The sequence below is a fragment of the Lissotriton helveticus genome, chromosome 6, assembly GCF_964261635.1.
Source record: "Lissotriton helveticus chromosome 6, aLisHel1.1, whole genome shotgun sequence".
Taxonomy (NCBI): domain Eukaryota; kingdom Metazoa; phylum Chordata; class Amphibia; order Caudata; family Salamandridae; genus Lissotriton; species Lissotriton helveticus.
Genome location: NC_136067.1, coordinates 1497674659 through 1497694608, shown reverse-complemented (window position 1 = coordinate 1497694608; position 19950 = coordinate 1497674659). Strand labels below are relative to the sequence as shown.

General features: G+C 48.8%; 1 protein-coding gene across 1 annotated transcript in view; it reads left to right on the top strand.

Annotated features, from left to right (window-relative positions):
- Positions 1–19950, top strand: part of LOC144762755 (uncharacterized) — an 842179-nt gene that overhangs the window by 332512 nt on the left and 489717 nt on the right. Inside the window, exon 18 of the mRNA XM_078648006.1 lies at positions 19522–19599. Coding sequence (XP_078504132.1) covers positions 19522–19599 — 78 coding nt within the window. The remainder of the gene's footprint in view (positions 1–19521; positions 19600–19950) is intronic.

Here is a 19950-nt window from a genome sequence, read left to right as displayed (position 1 = left end):
AGATGCTCGGAGTACCGGCGGTCCGGAACCGGTGGAGAGACCCGATGCTGGGAGCCTGAGAGCCGCGGACCGGAAGCCCTGGAGCGGACCCACCCCCGCGGGTGGGCCACCCCGTATGTCCGATTGCCTGCCGGCCCGAAGAAGAGAAGCCGCGCTGTCCGGCACCCCTCAAGTGGGTGGCCCACTCCTGTTGCTTGTCCCGCCCGGGGTCCGGTGCTGGGCTCCCCCCGAGTGTTGTGGGGAGCACGCCCGTTCTTCTGGTGACTCTCCTTTCTCCGCCGAGCGCCATCCGCCGCGGATCGGTTGTGTGCCCTGGGGCCGCCGGTGCTCCTGGTGGACTTGGAGGCGCCCACGATGATGGCGGCGGGCGCTGTGCTTAAGATGGCGGATGTCCCCTCGGAGAGTCTTTCTCCTGGAGACGGGGAAATTGCTGCATTTGTTCTCTCCAGCCCTCGTTTGATTCGGGCGGCCCCTGCTCGGAGTGCTGTCTTGTCTGCCCTGGCTGCTCTGGGGATCGACCTGTCCTTGAAATGCCGAGACTTGGAGTCGCGGATCTCCGCCATGGCTGCTCCGCCATTTTGTGACGCGGTGTCGTCTTCCCGAATTGTAATGGTTGAAACTTCTCCGGCTGCTGTGCTGGGATCTCCAGCTGGGTGTTTGATTCCGTGGGATCCTGTGGACCCGGTGCCGATGCTGCAGTGTTTCCTACATCCTGATTTCTCTGCTTCGTGCTGGACAGCCCAGATATTGTGCTTGGCCACGTGGATCGTTGAGGTACTTTTGCATTCTGACAGCTGCCGAGTTCTCCTGGTTGCTTCTTGTTGGCCGGGACGGTGTTTTGCGGAGATCCCACTGGCATTCCTGGACTGGTATGGACCCACGGTATTATTCTGCTTTTCGGCCGTGGCGGGGTCTGGAAGCTCGACTCTTCATAAAAGTGGACAGGGGTGATTGTGCCGGAGTACCTGTGGGACCCTTTTAAATGGCATCTCCAGGCCTCATTATTTTGGTTAGTTCTTGTTTTTCATCCTTGTGTGGGCTTTTTTCAATGTCCTTTTCGACCTCGATTGGTGATCCGTTGTTGCGGGTGGGGTAGTATTCCATGTTTCGATCGCTGGCTCCTCTCCTCTCCTATCCTTCTTTTTCCTCTCCTTCTCTCTCTTTCTTTGTTATTATTCCCTTTCTCTTTCTTCTATATTTCGGGTGACTCTGGGCGACAGGCACGCTGTTTAGTGGGGTAGGCCGTAGCCATTACAGTGATGTAGGGTGGGGGGGGGGTGTTTGTTATTTTAGTTTGTTTTATTCTATGGTCCCTTTTTGCTTTTTCAGGGGGTGGGCTATGTCCCTTTATCTTCGCTCCTTTGTTTCGTACGTGTCCGCACTTTCTCCTTTCCGGGGCGGGAGGGCTGTATATGTGGCGTCCACGTCAATTGTTCGCTGACATTTGTCCTTTATTTTTGGACCTTTGCTGGGCGTGGGAGGTCTTTGGGCTTTGCCCTACTAGGGTTATTTGATTGCGTGGGGGGCTGTCTCCCTCCCGCCCCCCCCCTCTTTTTCTGTATATGTTGCGTGACGCCCGGTAGATATGGTTGCTGCCTCCTCTATAAAATGTAAAATGAAACCTTTCTTATCCTGGCGCTGACTGTTTAACGTCTTTATTTCACGTCTATCCTGTATTCATTCTATTGTACGCATTGATGTTGCCCTTTTTTTGACTCTCCTGCTTTTGCGGCCGGCCCCTGTGGTTGTAGGCCTGCGCTTGTACTTCTACGTGTCTTTCAATAAAGGTTTTAAAAAAAAAAAAAAAAAAAAAAAAGGAACCATATCTCAACTGAAACAACAGCCACACCCATTGACCCAACTCTTCCCAGTAACATTGACAATTTCAAATCTACGACACTTACGACAGCTCGAACTCCTGAACCCCTTATTTCTCTACCTAATTCAAGAGGACGGAACATTATTTCTAACCCCATACCTGTACCCCACAGAGCTCCTAGGCTTGTACATAAAAGCAAGAATTGGATCAATTTACCGCCAGAAGCTGCCCCCTACGTGTCTGTTCTTTCTGGGGTCCCTGCACCTAATCAGGGTAAATTTGAAACTCACCAGGACTTGTTAAACAAAACCATCTCCTGGCTTCAACAACACAGACCATTGCCACCTGCTCTAGATGGTGGCATCTTGAGAGTTAGGAGGGTGGGGTGGCTTGGTACGTCACCCAAAGACATCCCGGGCGACCTTGTTCTAATTAAATTCAAGACTTCGAACACTGTCCCCTATTTGCGATCCTCCCAACCTAAAGAGGGAGATGGCTCCATTCGCATCTGGGACTTGTACGACTTTTACCCCGGCCCCCGACCCCATCCGTCCCTAAGGCAAACGACATGGAACCACAATTCTTGGTAAAATGGGATGTCATGTACCCAGTGCTACCAACACACTACCCCTTTTCCTGATGTTTGCATGCACCTTTTTATATAGCTGAATGGACAAACTAATTTTACTTTGTTTTTAATAGTTGGTTCTTCTTTTTATCTTACTGATGATTTGTCGAGTCATTTATATATGTTTTGTATTTCTTTGCTGCTTTTATGGTTTCAAACAAAAACCGAATAAAGCTTATTTGAGGCTTATTTGAGGCCTACCCATCCGCTCTCTTAGGTTCCTCAGACCATCTGCCCTAACTCCACCCAGGGGTGCTGTCCCTAATACAAAAATCACATTTACAATAGAAACGCCCTTTAGAGACGCCCCTCACGTGGTGTTGGTTCTGGCATTTTCCATGCTGATACTCCTCTGGGCCCATCGTTAGCGTTGACCTTGCTTCTCAGGCTCTTCTCCGGCAGGACGGTACCCCCCAGGAAATTCCTGAAGCCTCCTCCAGGTCTGTGCCTGGCTCCCTGAACAAAACCCTATTCATCACTCTCTTGATTGGAACCTCCTCGCACCTGCAAACAGACACTTGTACAGTGGGCCCCAAATTCCGGCCTCCACCGTATCTTCTAAGTCGTAAACCATCGAGCAGTCTCTGCAATTTATGCTTAACATGACCTTCCTCTAACTAACACATGCAGATCAAAAGAAACAACCTCATCTATTCAGGCCTTTTAGAATTACATGAAACGGGCCTGTGCACTCTGTCTAAACAGTATTCTAACTTATTACACACAATGTTTATATGAAACACTTCTATAAAATATATATTTCAGTTCTATGATCAATAATACCTTGAATTATAACAACATTAAAAATCCATATCATGTGAGAGTGTAACAGCACCTTTTCATTCTCTGTGAACTGCCATGTGGCCTACACATTTCTACGTTTAGCAGCATTACATTCTCCTCTACAACAGCCACATAACATGGAATTTCAACATCATTCTAACATCTCTACACACTTCTACATTAGCTTTTCACACTGATATATGCATTCTATTTTAATTAAACACTCTTAAAAATTTTCACTCTATAAATTCGACACTCTTATATAATCTTTACTAAACTAATGCAACGTGCTTGTAAATATGGTGCACTTCTACTTTTTCTTGATTTGCGCTCTCTCAGTACTAATGTACTCAGGGTGTGTAAATTAAGTGACATTAGTGGGCCTGCACCACTGATTGTACACTAACCTAAGTAGCCGTTGAAACGTGTCTCAGGCGTGCCATTGCAGCCGGTGTGTGCAGTTCTAAACAGCCATCTCAACCAGGTGAAATAAACCTTTTTTCAGGCCCAATACTTCCTTTTTAGGTTGAGCTGGTGTGAGCAGCGTGAAGCGCTGCATCCAGCGAAAGAACTTATGTTATTCTCTTGCTGGGAATGTTGGACAGGGGATGGGCACGCGCAAGCCCTCGGTGATTTCACCTCGTGGGCGCGCACGCCCAGCCCGGCGCCGTGTGCATCTCCTGTTCAACATTCCCAGCAAGTCAGCCTCTCGCCGCTCTCAATCGCGCGCGCACACACACAGCCACACTCATGCATGCACACACACATGCACACACACGCATGCACACACACGCAGGCACACGCAGGCACACACACAAACACACACACACACACGCATGCACATACATGCACACACACACACACACACCTCCCCCCCTTACCTCACCGGGCTCTTGTCGCTGCGCTGGTGTCATCTCTGCATCATCTGGCACACGTGGGGCTTCTCATGGGAACCCCACAGAGCACTCCAGCTCCTCTGCCAGCACGACGCGGGGCTCTCCCTTTAGGCATGGGAGCCCCGCAGTGCTATCCGCTGGTCTTCACCCGGGCCCCCTCCTGGGACCCGGGACTTCGGCTCCCGCACTTCGCTTTGGCGCCGGGGCTCGCTCCTCATAACAAAAGTTATGAATGGCGTGCATGCGCGGGCAGCCCCCACCCTCCCAGGTCTCCTCACATCCCGGATATTGAGCTTTTTGTCAATATTGGTCATTTTCGTCCTAGTTATGCCAAGAGCTTCCGTGCAGAACTTTGTAAAGGATGCATGCAGTTCTAACCATATAGGACGCCAGTTTAGTGGCTTTAAAGCTGGAGGAAATTGCATCTGTCTTTTTCTGCTGTGACTTTCCTGGACTGCCTCAACAGTCGGTAAAAGCATAATGTTTGTATATGAGCAAGGGGGTGAGCATAACTTTAGGGCACCTTCACTTCACTCCCTTCTTTCTAGATAGGTATAAACCTACAGCCTTCGTTATGCACTTTGCGATCGCGGGAGGTGAACGCGCTAAACAGGAAGTCCTGTTTCAAGAACATTCCAAACTGGGAAGACATCTCCCCAGAACCCAGCCTGTGCCTCCCTGTGGAAGTAGTTCTTGTTCGGTCCAGATTGTCAACGTGCGGCTTGGCACGCACTGGCTTGGCACTGGACTGAGGCGTCATCCACCTGTGGTCTGCTCTGCTCCCACCCATTGATTCTCTTCCATCGAGCACTGAATGTGTTCCAAGAACAGCCCGCAGGCCGCCATGATTCAGCCCGATAGAGAATGCGACAGCAGCGTGTGTTTGAGCAATGCTGGCGCGCGAGGGGTGGCAGAGCCCTCGTGACCAGAGCCAACATCCAGTGGTGCTATGGTGCTACAGGCATCTCAAGAATGTGAAAAGCGGGCACCGTGCCAGGGAGCATTGGAAACAACTCCTTATCCACAACATACGACGTCTTTAGCGTTTTAGAGCTTGGTAAAAACATTATAGGCACGAGATTCTACTAATTGCCAAATCTTGGTGGTTTCGCAATTGCTCCAAGGCAACCCTGTCTCCTTTAGTTCCCAGATCCGCAGAGGTTGCGTACTTTAATGAGGCCTGAGGGGAGTTTTATTATCTCCATATGATGCTCTTCTCCTTGTACCCGTCAACTCTGCTGGTGAGGGATTTCAGCCTCCGGAGTCAGTGCCCAGTCAACTATGGTTCATACGGTCAGAAAAAGTGGGAACACCTTTATTTACTAATGGGGGTGGGGTCGCACACTACTCACACACCAGCGGTGTCGCCCCTAAGGACTCTGGTCAATGTAGTAAAGTGTTCGCGATGCATCATCTTTCGATCTTCTGCTATCTTCGCTGTCTTCGCCATCCCTGGACACGTGTTTCGGGGTATCACCCCTCGTCACCTTTATTTACTCCGAGATGTATGCAGTATGAAAGAATTTGTTAAATATTTCATTATTTTAGGACTACAAGCACAAAACAAAGGCTGCATCTAGAGCAGATGAAGAAATGAACAATCCTTGGCCAATTCATTTACATAAGGAACAGAAAACCCATTAGATCAAGACTCATTATCGTATACTGCATTCAACATTAAGTCCCAACAATAGGTATGGGAAAATACATTTGGGTGTTACTGTGAGGAACAGAGGCGATGGCGCGGTGGGCGGGAAGACCAACTGCAGATCTGTCCTTGATTTTTGAATATTCTTCAAAATTGCTAATGGAGTAAGAACATTCTTTGAATGAGTGTCCAACCCAGCCCTGTGATTCATATGTGTAGTCCCTGGTAAGTGGTGGGTTCAGGAAGGGAAATTGAGCATATTAGTACTGGGCTCACGACTTCTGAAATGTCTTACCTTTAAAGCGTTTGTGCTGTTAAAGTGTCAATACATTTTCTTGGTGATGTTATGGTCCTATATTTCATTAATAAAGATAATTAATTAACAGTTCATGGTAAATTAGGGCTATTGTGTCTTTTGATTGAGCCATGTTTCTATTATTGTACATCTGGTTGACAACTCCGCACTTGAGTATGTGGAGACTAGCACTGCACTATGAGTATCCTATCAATTTACCCCAATACTTTTCAGAGAAAAACATTTAATTGAGAACATTTTGTTAAAATAGTCTACAGCTGAAAAATAATATCAGAGAAATAGATCTAATCAAAATTTGGATAATAAGGTGAGGGACGGATTAGGATGTGCGAAAGTGACAGGGTCAGGCCGAACAGTCTGTGGGGAAGAATGAAGGTTAGTTCAGGTAGTAGCAATGGAGAGAGATAAAAAGCTATTGTTGGAGTCAAGGTGAGTCTAGGTATGGTAGAGGCTAGGGTGAAGGTAAGAGTACACAGGAGGAAGTTAGCAAGGTTTAGGTATGGTTTATTAAGGTTCTGGTAGGATTAGAAATGTGATCAAGTTTAGAGTTAGATACAAGGTGTGGGTGAGGTTTGGGCTCTACAATGGTCTGGAGTCTGGATAGGATCAAAGGTTAGGGCTAGGCTTTAACATGTTATTAAGAACATTTTTGGACCCATAGATAACTGAATTATTTCAAAAGAAGAGAGAATACTATAATACACAGGATAACTTTAAATAGTTTTAACTTACGTTGCAATTTCACATCAAGATGTAGCAAACTGGGCCTATTTCACTGAAATGCCGTTCAATGAGAAAGTGTCTCCAACTGATATTTCTCTGAGATGTACTTAAATGAAGTTACATAGATTTTCGCTATGAATGTAGGGCTGATAGCTACTATGACAGAAAAGAGAGGATTTTTTTCAGGGGACAAAAAAACACCTGGAAGGGAGGTGAGACCATCTGAACATTTCAGGAAGACTAGCATATGTTCTCCCAGAACGTGAGTATCAAAACAAATAAATAGTCTGTCTGCCTAAGCTGAGAGAATCCACTGGCAGAAATATACCGCCTTGGGTATTTTGATATACAGGAGAGGAGAAACTCTTTCTTTTATATACAACATTCACTCACTGTAGTAGTGACATGCTTCATTATCAGGTTCATACTGGCTGCTAAAAACCAAGACGAGCTCGCCCGTAAGCCAGGGAGCTCTTTGTATATATACATTTTTTGTGACCGGTGGTTAATATTAAAACTTAAAAAAAGGACTCATCCACGTCCAGGTATCCCTTGATTTGTGTGGTGGTTGAGCGCAATAAAAATAATGATCCCAATAATTATGGAGAGGTGCAATCACGGAGTGCAATGGTCCTATGACCATCAGTTTGTCAACATGTTTCTGCCCTATTCTTATGGCTAAAAAATGGCCACTGTTGTCTTTTGGAAATTTAAGGTTTCCTTAACTTTGTTTTTTTTTAACTAGATGGAACACATGATATTCTCCACATCTGAGGGCAGGGCAAGCTTCCCCTGTATGTACCTCTGAGAGTATACTCAGCCCGGCCAAGTGAGACTCACTACAGTCAGGAGTAGTGAATCCCAGACAGCCTGACTTTTTTGGGGGTTTTATTTTTATGTGGGCACTTAAGATTATTGGCTGGCTCATTTTGTGTTCCTGGTAGTAATCAGGACGGGTTGGGATTTCAAATCCCACCAGGCTTTCGCGACACGACACGACTCGCACAGCATTTGAGACTGCGTTTCCCATCCAACATTCACTGCACATTCTGTGTCGTCTACAGCACACAACGCCTCATCCTCACACATGAGCTCCATCACTTTCAGGTGCGAGTAATACTTGACAATAAAAGCACTCCCCGGATGTCATTTTTTTAAATACGGCAAGCCAGACTGTGCGATACCAAGTAGGTACACAGCAGTTTCGGGACCCTCGACATTGTGAGTACAGGACTTCGTTCCTCATGTAACCAATGTGCAACTTTTACCTCTAGACCTGCAGCAGAGAGCAGCAATCCTGCATATCAAATGTCTTTGTTTTCTGACCCGGAGACACATTGGCAATAATCTCTCAACCGCAGCACTCCAGACTAGCAGTTCAGGGAGTTTTCTTTAAAAGAATGTATGGGTTTGTTTGTCTTCTCATATGCTACCCCTGTACACCTTAGTCTTTGACCACAGGACGAAAACACTACCCACACCCCGTGGGGCTTGATAATGACACCTGTATGGGTAAGGTTTGTAAAAAAAAGTGATTAATGAGCATGTCTATTTTGTTTAAGATGCCTTCCACACACACCGTGAAATAAGCTATTTTAAATCATGCATGGCTTACAGTGACCACTATTATCACAATGTAACAAGAGCAGTGTTCTCATAGAGTATTCGTCGTTCTGACAGTTTACACAAGACCAGATGTGCACTTGTTCATAACAAACAGGCTTAGTATGAACAGTACATGCTTCGTACATGTATACTCAGGTATTCACCATGTGTGACAGCATAAAACCTGTTTCTGTTCCCACGGGTACCATGCATCTAGTATTATAGTACCAGTCTTGTGACAGGCATTTAGCCACCACTGTCGCATGCAAAGTTATATGCATGCAAGAATTATTTAACGATTTATAGTTTCACACAAGGGCAGAGATGGTTATTTTGTCCTGATGAATGCCCAGGACAATTTTTTGGCCGTAAGAATAGGGCAAAAACATATTGAAACAACCATTTGCAATGCAATAGGTCTCGCATTTGCAAGAGTTTAAGCTATTTACATTGTAAGTGACAATGCCTTTTATTTATGTTTTAAAAACCAACACAAAAAAATAACCGCATTGTCATTTAACAATGGGTGGGTGACTTGGCGGATACAGGCGACCTCGATGTATCCTCTGACCCTGGGTTTGCCTCTCCCCCGCCTACGATGGAGGAGGGTGCCTCCTACAAGACGGTGCTCCGTCGGGCTGCTGAGGTCCTCAACCTTGACCTCCCCACAGTAACCCTCAAGACCAAACACCTCAACGAGGTGCTCCAGACGGCGTCTACTTCGTCGGAGCCGTTGCTTCCCTTAATGGCGCCCTTACAGAGGTCCTCTTAGGCACTTGGTCGAGGCCAGCCACGGGGGCCCCGGTGGATAAAAACGTCACGAGACGCCACCTACCGGTGACCCCACTTTCTTGACCACTCACCCTACGCCTGAGAGCCTGGTCATTCAGGCCTCGACGTCGCAGAGTGCCTTTCCCACGGCCCGCTGGATAAGGACTCTAAAAGGCTGGACCAGTTTGGGAAGCGGCCGGCCTGGGGCTGCGGTCGGTGAACACCGCCTGCTTGTTGGTCCGCTACTCCCACGCGGTGTGGGATGCTGTTGCTCAGGTGTTGCCTCAGTGTCCTGAGGAGGTGCAGGCTGTCCTTTCTCAGGCGATTGCTGGGGGTAAGGATGCAGCTAAGTTCGCCATTCGGTGTGGGTTGGACACCGCCGACTCATTGGTCTGGGCGATTTCTACGACTGTGGCATTGCGGTACCACACCTGGTTGCGTTCGACTGGGTTCTCGCCCGATGTCCAGAGCTCACACATGGACATGCCTTTTGATGGCACCAGCCTGTTTGGCGACAAGGCTGACAGTGCACTGGAGCGCTTTAAGGACTCACGGGCTACGGCCAAGTCCTTGGGTTTTTCTACTAAGAACCCGGCCACTCCTTGTTTTTGTTCCTTTCGTGGCCAGGGTAGAGGCACCCAAGCACACCCCTCCACCAGGCCGGTACAGAACCAGCCTCAGCGCGGCCGTGGTCGCGGTTTCCTCAGGGGCGGGTCAGGGAACCAGCGTGCAGGTCCGTCCACCTCCACCCCCGCTGCTTCCACCTCCAAACCTTCCTAATCTGAGCTTCGGGGAGCAACCCACGCCAGTGGGTGGCAGGATCCGCCACCACCTCCCCCGCTGGTGCAAGATTACATCAGACAAGTGGGTGCTGCAGATAATCTGCCAGGGTTACTCCCTTCCCTTTCGGTCCTCCCCTCCAGCCATGCCACCTCGGTGCCACCGCATGTCGGGAGATCATTTGGATCTTCTCCGACAGGAAGTCACGGCTCTCCTGGTCAAGGGCGCCATTGAGCGCGTTCCTGGGCCATAATTTGGGAGTGGTTGTTATTCCCACTACTTTTTGGTCCCCAAGAAGAACAAAGGGGGTCTGCGTCCTATCTTGGACCCCAGGGACGTCAATCGCTTCCTCCGGAAGGAGAAGTTCAAGATGCTAACTCTGGCTCAGGTCTTTGCTGCCCTCACCCTGGAGACTGGATGGTAGCGTTGGACTTGCAGGACGCATATTTTCATATCGCCGTCCTGCCAGCCCACTGGCGTTACCTGCGGTTCACGGTAGGCCAGGGGCATTTTCAGTTTACTGTGCTCCCCTTCGGCCTTACCTGCGCCCCTCGGGTGTTCACGAAAGTGATGGCTTTGGTCGCAGCTCATCTGCGCAGGTCAGGGGTATCAGTCTTCCTCTACCTCGACGACCGGTTGTTGAAGGCGGGCTCCCACCATGCAGTCGTCACCCACCTTCAGACTACGGCCGACCTCCTGCATTTGCTGGGGTTCTCCATCAACGTGCAGAAGTTCCATCTGAGTCCTTCTCAGAAGCTCCCCTTCATCGGAGCGGTTCTGGATTCAACGCAGTTGTGGGTCTATCCTCCTGAGCAGCGAATCCGGGATATTCAAGCTATGATTCCGATCTTTCAGCCTCTATCCTGGGTTTCAGTCAGGATGACCCTCCGGCTCCTGGGCCTGATGGCCTCCTGCATCCTGTTAGTGCAACATGCCAGGTGGCATATGCGGGCTCTGCAGTGGGACCTGAAGTACCATTGGGCGAAGCATCAGGGCAACCTGTCCGATCATGTCCAGAACTCTGAGGGCACTGCATGACATTTGCAGTGGTGGCTCACAAATCGCGATTGGGTCAATGGCAGATCCCTCTCCCTTCCCCATCCGGAGCACACAGTGGTGATGGATGCGTCCCTCCTGGGATGGGAGGCCACTTGGGAGAGGCGGGGATCAGAGGCCTATGGTGTCTGGCGGAGTCCTTGCTCCATATCAACCTTCTGGAAATTCAGGCGATCCGACTTGCACTGAAGGCATTCCTTCCCTCTGTCCGGGGAAGTGTGGTGCAGGTGTTCACGGACAACACCACCGCCATGTGGTATTGCAACAAAGAGGGTGGGGTGGGGTCAGGAACCCTATGTCAGGAGGCTCTGCACCTCTGGACATGGCTAGAACATCAAGGCATTACCTTGGTGGTTCAACACCTGGCAGGTTCTCTGAACGCAGGGACGGACAAACTCAGCCGCCGGTGCTTGATGGATCACGAATGGCGTCTGAACTCGGACGTGGCGCGAGGTCTCTTTCAGCAGTGGGGAGAGCCTTGGTTAGATCTATTCGCCACTGAAGAGAACGCGCAATGTCATCAGTTCTGCGCGTTGGAATTTCCAAGGCGGCTCTCGCTCGGCTATGCTATTTGACGCCAGTGGAATTGCGGTCTGTTGTACACTTTTCCGCCTATACCACTTCTGCCCAGAGTGCTGAAGAAGATTAGGCGCGACACGGCCCAAGTTATTCTTGTGGCTCTGGACTGGGCTCGCAGAGTATGGTATACCGAGCTACTCAGTATGAGCATCGATCCCCCGATCTGACTGCATATTCGGGAGGATCTTCTGTCACAGCAGCAGGGGACGGTCCTCCACCCGAACCTGTACAACGCTTAAACCTCCATGCTTGGAGATTGAGCGGCAACAGTTGACGGCTTTCGACCTTCCTCCCAAAGTCTGTAATGTCATTCTGGCAGCCAGGCGTCCCTCCACTAAAACGATATACGCCTGCAGGCGGAACAGATTTGTGGCATGGTGCACAGCAAAGGCTGTGGATCCCCTTTCTGCCCCTCTTTCTGAGGTTCTTCTGTTTCTTCTGTCTTTGGCCCAGCAGGGCTCCGCTCTGGGCACTATCAAAGGCTATCCTTCTGCCATCTCCGCCTTTCTGAGCCTTCTGGATCAGCCTTCTCTTTTTAAGTCCCGGGTTGTTAACCGTTTCCTCAAAGGCATTACACACACGTTTCCTCCCGTGCCTTTCATAATGACTCAGTGGGACTTGTATCTTGTCTTGACTTACCTGATGTGGGCTTCCTTTGAGCCCCTTCATAACTGTCCCTTACGACTTCTCACATTAGAGATGGCCTTCCTGGTAGCTATCACCTCTGCCAGAAGAGTGAGTGAGCTCCAGGCTCTTTCTGCCAAACCTCCCTTCCTTTCAGTTCATCCGGACAAGGTGGTTCTAAGGACCCGTCCTTCTTTCTTGCCAGCGGTTTTGACGCCCGTCCACATCTGGCAGACCATCACTTTGCCCACCTTCTTTCCGCCTCCGCATCCTTCCAGGGAGGAGAGGCTCCACCGGCTGGACCCAAAACATGCGCTAGCTTTCTATCTGCGGCGTACACAACAGTTACGAGTGGATGATCAGCTCTTTGTTGGCTACGTGGGCACCAAAAAAGGTCGGGCTGTGCACAAACGGACCATTTCCCGGTGGGTCGTTCTGTGCATCAAAGCATGTTGCTCCTTGGCCAAGAAGGAGCCTTCTGTGGGGCTGCGTGCCAATTTGACCAGGGCAACTTCACCCACTACAGCCTTTGGACGCAGCGTTCCCTTGCAGGACCTTTGTCAGGCAGCTACGTGGGCCTCGCTGCACATGTTTACAAAGCACTTCTGCCTTGACAGTCAGGTCCGGAGAGACGACTTCTTTGGCTGTTCTGTGCTCCGTGACTTTCTGGTGTAATCCTGTTCGCAGACCCACCTCCGGGGTTGGTATTGCTGGGGTATCTATTCTAAGGGAAGGAATCTATCACTAACATGTCTTTTTCAGACGCACAAGTTACTACTTTTGTAACAATATATCTGTAAGAGACATTAGTTAGTGATAGATTCCTTACCGCCCCACCCATCCTCCCTGTTTTGCGGACTGATTGCTAGGGTTAAGGTCATCCTTTTCAGGGCCCTAGTTTTATGCACCAATGGTCAGTATCTTGCATGGCTCTGCGTTCCTGGTGCGGAAAGTCATGTGCAGAACTGACATCAGCGCGCATGGGTGGTGCCTAAGTACTCTCCGTGACATCATCTTGGCGCTGATGACATCAGTGACGGACGCGGAGCTGCAGGACGCCACCTACTGACGCGCAGGGGTACTGTTAAGCAAAACTTTCCGGATCCAGTCTGACGCCTGGGGATATTCTAAGGTAAGGAATTTATCACTAACTAATGCCTCCTACAAATATATCATTACACAAGTAGTAACTTGTGCGTTACTCTGTTTTTCTAACTTAGTGTGATTTTTTTTGTGGGTTATGTTTCACTTTATTAGTTTGAAGTGCTGCATAAATACTTTACACATTTCCTCTAAATGACTGCTTTTTATTCCAAGCTACCATAGGGTTCAGCACAGGTTGATTTGGAGTTGTTTGTAACTTTACCCTGAGAAAGATTGTGGTTGCTACTTGATTAGGGTTTTACCCCCACAACCAGTAACCCAATCTCTCACACAAGCCAAACTGTGTTTTCAATTGTCTTCATTCATGCACTATGTCTGGCTGGCAAGCTGCACGCCTGTCTACATACTGCACTCTGTCCGGCACTTTGATACTGGAATGGATGAGATCGTTCAAAGTCCTGGGCGGAGGCTAGATTTATTTAAAAATCCCAACCCAAATGGTTGAAGACTAAGTCAAGGGAGTGACCCAAAGCCTTCTGCTAAGGAAATACAGTGATCATCACTGTAAAATAAAACCTCCAACCTTAACAACCATTTATTCTAATAGAAAACCAGTCTGGCCAATCATGCCAGAAGTTGTTGCATTAACTTCACACCTATGTCCAGGGGTCTGTAGGCCACAATAAATGTAAGGGTGATCTCAGCAGAAGTGATTCACTGGCATACGGGTAGTTTTTGGAAAAAGAGCCCAAGCTTGTGCTTTGAACACTCTGTTGAGGTCATCTCTAAATATAACAGCCAGTTTCTTCCCTTCCCTCCAAGTACCCGACTAGTCTTGGAAGGCTCACGGTAGGTCAAACCCTCTGGGAAGGCAGCCAAAGTATTGAATAAAGCACATGACAGCAGATTAACTGGAGCAGGTAAACATGATTAGCCGATGCTAATGGGCATTTGAACCATAGCAGAATTTTAGAAGGTTCACCAGTTTGATTACCAGGTGGTATATGAGTGTTAACCCTTCTGTCTGGAATTTTCTTTGGTAAAGTGCGATGCATTACATTGAAGACAATTCCATCACGGTAATCACATTTTGATTACCATTACACCGCAAAGTTATACTTTGTGGGACCTTTACATTGCTGCTAGTCGCTAGAATAAGACAATCTAAGGCTGGTCCGCTATTTTATCAATAATTAGGCTCACCTGAGACTGAGAATTCATTGTTGTTGTTGCCTCGTAGCACCTCCTCCACAGCCCGCCCCGCCTCCCAGCTGACCCTCCTTCCCACGGACTACACCTCTCGCTCCTAGCCTCGCTAGCGCTGTGACCCCTCTGGCGCTTTCAGAAGTGGTCGCTCCCCCACAAGAGCTCCTGCCTGGTATCGTACTGCGCTCCCTGCCTCCTACTCTAACTTTGCCAAAAGCTGCATAGCGCCTCATAATTGATTAGCGCTATAGCGCGAGTGCCTCTAGATCGCTATTACACCATTTTGCATCGCTTTTAATAGTATTACCGCTGCGCTGTGCCTGAAGCCCGCATTATTTGTCTATTAATTGCATTGAGTGTGTCTGTTTGCATACTGTATACTGTACTGCACGCCGCATTTCCTTATTAGTCTGCAGCCATTATTGTGCATTTGGTGACCCTGCCTACCTCGAGTTTACGCGAGGGCCGCCATCTTCATTGTTGTTGTTGCCTCGTAGCACCTCCTCCACAGCCCGCCCCGCCTCCCAGCTGACCCTCCTTCCCACGGACTACACCTCTCGCTCCTAGCCTCGCTAGCGCTGTGACCCCTCTGGCGCTTTCAGAAGTGGTCGCTCCCCCACAAGAGCTCCTGCCTGGTATCGTACTGCGCTCCCTGCCTCCTACTCTAACTTTGCCAAAAGCTGCATAGCGCCTCATAATTGATTAGCGCTATAGCGCGAGTGCCTCTAGATCGCTATTACACCATTTTGCATCGCTTTTAATAGTATTACCGCTGCGCTGTGCCTGAAGCCCGCATTATTTGTCTATTAATTGCATTGAGTGTGTCTGTTTGCATACTGTATACTGTACTGCACGCCGCATTTCCTTATTAGTCTGCAGCCATTATTGTGCATTTGGTGACCCTGCCTACCTCGAGTTTACGCGAGGGCCGCCATCTTCATTGTTGTTGTTGCCTCGTAGCACCTCCTCCACAGCCCGCCCCGCCTCCCAGCTGACCCTCCTTCGCCCCTCCCCTTCCACCATCCACATATGACAGTTGCTCTTGCGTGCAGCGTTCACGCGCAGCGACCGCGCCCAATCCGCGCCGAAGGTGCGCCAAAGGTAAGCCCGTCTACGCCCGTCCGCGCCTGGACCGCGCCCAGCGCCAGACCCCCTGGCCCCCGTACCTCCCTCCCCTCCCGCATTACGTACGATGCCACCACCCTCCTAGCCCTTGACCCCGGCCGTCCCCCCAACTGCGTCCAAGCCGCTCCTGGACACACCCATGGACCCTTCTCTTGCAACTCCTGCAAGTTTGACGGCACCAAGAACAACTCCTCATCTACGAACACACAACAGATATCCGACCCCAACCACCTACAATGCATCCAGCTCAACACCCGCTCGGTCCACAGGCACGCCATCGACCTCTGGAATCTACTAGACACCATCTCTCCAGACGTCGCCTTCCTAACAGAAACATGGATGAACGCCTCATCAGCCCCAGACATCACCATTGCCATCCCGGAAGGCTATAAGATCATTCGCAAGGACCGTACCGGCCACACAGGAGGAGGCATCGCTATCGTCCATAAGAAATCCATCCGCATCTCAACCAGTTCAGACGTCAATCTCGCCAACACTGAACACCTTCACTTCCAGATCCACATCGACCCCAAGACCACACTCAGAGGCACCCTCCTCTACAGGCCACCAGGACCCCGCGCACAATTTAGTGAAGACATCACGGACTTCATCACTCCACACGCGCTCCCCTCCGAGGATTACATCCTTTTGGGAGACCTCAACTTTCACCTTGAAAAGAACAACGACCGCAACACCACCACCCTTTTGGACAACCTCGCCAACCTTGGACTTAAACAACTTGTCACTACCCCCACCCACATCGCAGGTCACACACTCGACCCTATCTTCACCTCCAGCAAACATGTCTCCTTCAGCCACACCACGCCCTCCTTTGGACTGACCACAGCTGCGTTCACTTTACCTACAACAAGTCCACTTCCAACAACAACCCCCAACCCACTCTGCGAAGAAACTGGAACAAAATCACCATCGACCAGATCTCCTCATCGCTTCTTCAAAACCCCCCCGCCCACTCCTCAAACCCCGACCAAGCAGCCACTAACCTCACCCAGTGGTTATCCAACAGCGCCGACATCCTAGCACCACTGAAAAAACGACATATCAAACTAGGCAGCAAGAAGGCCTCCTGGTTCAACGATGATCTTAAGAAATCCAAGAAACTATGTCGCTCCCTTGAGAAGGCCTGGAAAAAAGACCCAAACACCAGCACCAAGGACGCCTTCAAAAACGCCACCCGCATACACCACCAACTGATCCGGAATGCCAAGAAAGCCGCTTTTAAGGACCGACTAGATAGCAACGCCCACAACAGCAAGGAACTATTCAACATCGTCAAGGAATTCACCAACCCCTCAGCCAACTCCAACGACATCACCCCCTCTCAAGCCCTCTGCGACTCCCTAGCCTCATTCTTCCACAACAAAATTGCAGACATCCACAACAGCTTCGACAACCGACCCGAAGACCAACCCACCCAACCCTCTGCAGGACCCCCACCCCCCTTGAACATCCTCAATGACTGGAACCCAATCTCCACTGAGGACACCATCCGTCTGATGAACTCTATCCACTCAGGATCCCCCACAGACCCATGCCCTCACCACATCTTTAACAAAGCAGACTCCATTATAGCACCGCACCTCCGAGACGTCATCAACTGCTCCCTCAACTCCGCAACCTTCCCGGAAAGTTGGAAACACGCAGAACTCAGCGCCCTTCTGAAAAAACCCACAGCTGACCCCACCGAACTCAAAAACTACCGCCCCATCTCGCTCCTTCCATTCCCGGCCAAAGTCATCGAGAAAGCGGTCAACAACCAGCTCGCCGCCTTCCTCGAAACCAACAAATCCCTCGACTCCTCACAGTCCGGCTTCCGAGCCAAACACAGCACTGAAACCGCCCTCATCGCAGCAACAGACGACATTCGAACTCTACTGGACAATGGAGACACAGTCGCCCTCATCCTCCTCGACCTCTCCGCAGCCTTCGACACAGTCTGTCACAGCACCCTTTTACAGCGCCTCAGAAACGTCGGAATCCAAGGAAAAGCACTGGAATGGATCACCTCGTTCCTCACCGGAAGAACCCAGAGAGTCCGCCTCCCACCATTCAAGTCAGAGGACACTGAAGTCATCTGCGGCGTACCACAAGGATCCTCACTCAGCCCCACCCTCTTCAACGTATATATGAGCCCCCTCGCGACCATCGCACGCCAACACAACCTCAACATCATCTCCTACGCTGATGACACTCAACTGATCCTCTCACTCACCAAAGACCCAAACACCGCCAAAACCAACCTGCATGAAGGAATGAAAGAAGTAGCCGTATGGATGAAGCACAGCCGTCTGAAACTGAACTCCGACAAAACAGAAGTCCTCATCCTAGGCACCTCCCCCTCCGCCTGGGATGACTCTTGGTGGCCAGAGGCCCTTGGAAAAGCACCCATCCCGACGGACCACGCACGGAACCTGGGCGTCATCCTGGATTCCTCACTCTCGATGAACAGACAAGTCAACGCCGTTTCTTCATCTTGCTTCAACATTCTTCGCATGCTCAAAAAAACATTTCGCTGGATCCCCACTGAAACTAGAAAAACGGTCACCCACGCACTGGTCACGAGCCGCCTGGACTACGGAAACACCCTATACGCCGGTACCACCGCAAAACTCCAGAAAAAACTCCAACGCATCCAGAACGCTTCAGCCAGGCTCATATTAGACATCCCGCGTAAAGAACACATCTCTGGTCACCTGAAAAACCTCCACTGGCTCCCCGTCAATAAGAGAATTACTTTCCGCCTCCTAACCCACGCACACAAAGCACTTTACGAAATTGGACCCGAATGCCTCAACACACGACTGTCCTTCTACACCCCCTCCCGCCAGCTACGATCCTCCAACCAAGCCCTTGCCACTGTACCTCGCATCAACAAAACCACCATGGGAGGCAGATCCTTCTCCTACCTGGCAGCTAAAACCTGGAACTCACTTCCCACTCACCTTCGCCTTACTCAGAACCACCTAACATTCAGAAAGCAACTTAAAACATGGATATTCGACAAGTAATTCCCCACCCTCATTCAAGCGCCTTGAGACCCTCTGGGTATGTAGCGCGCTATATAAATCTCTTGACTTGACTTGACTTGACTTGTTATGCTATAATTAACTATATTGGAGCAGCACTGAACATTGGAAAACATATGGCACATCTACATCCTTGTATGAATGGATGACTATTTATATTGTTTAAATAGTTTAAATGGTATTATTATTATTGGTTAGACTTCATAAATTCTATTGATATCTAATGCGTTTGTACTTGTTTGAAGATGAATATGCTGCCTTATTTATGTCACATAATCCTGCATATTGTCTTAGTATGTGATGTTGTAAGTTTTAATAAAGTTTAGATTTATAATTATTTTCAAAAGGTTGGGTGTTGATTCTATTTTTTCGAATTTGTACTTTTGTTTTGTAATCTTTCATACCATCCTGCTGAATAAACTAATATGTATGAGACTTTGCTGCCTAGGTGGTAAGTAGTATTTCTAAACCATTTATTGACATTTATATATCTGTAGTGGTTAGAATTACAACAAACCACATAACCAGCAAGGTATCTTCTCCATATTTATTACGGTAAACAGTTTAAATGCTTAATGATGTGTACTCCAGTGAATAACAGGATTTTGGGGAGATTTCCCAGTCTGTGGGGAAAATCTCTTATGCTCTACTATATATTGCATATAAGAATAGGCCCAAATATAAAGCATATTAAATATCACTATGCCTCAAATTTTGTTTAAAAGTTGAACTGTAACAAATAATAACTTCGTGTGATATGAATAGTAATGCTAATATTTATTTCTCTGTGATAATTGTGTAAAATTTACAGAATAGACCCAAATAAGATGTTAACTGGCGTGACGAATTTGGTTAATGGTGCTGTTGGAGAAAGTCCATTGAAAGAAATGTAAGTCTAAAGAATGTATTCATACAAAAAACAAGTAAATATGCATAAATTACTGTAAAACACGCATGAAGTGGTTTATAATAATAACAAATATATGTTTTTCCCGCATCATTTTATATTACTTCTTTTTTATATGTTTTCTTTAGGAATGGTTAATCATGCTTTAAATCATTATATGAAGCAAATAGAGTTTTTTTTCTACTGTCCTGCAAGTTTCAAACAATTTGCAATCTGACCTATTACCATAAAGGTTGTATTTCGCAGCCTAACAGACACTTATGCTTTGCCTCACTCCCACTCGCACACATCCCATATAGTCACAATAGCAGAACAGGAGGTCATTCATTTTCA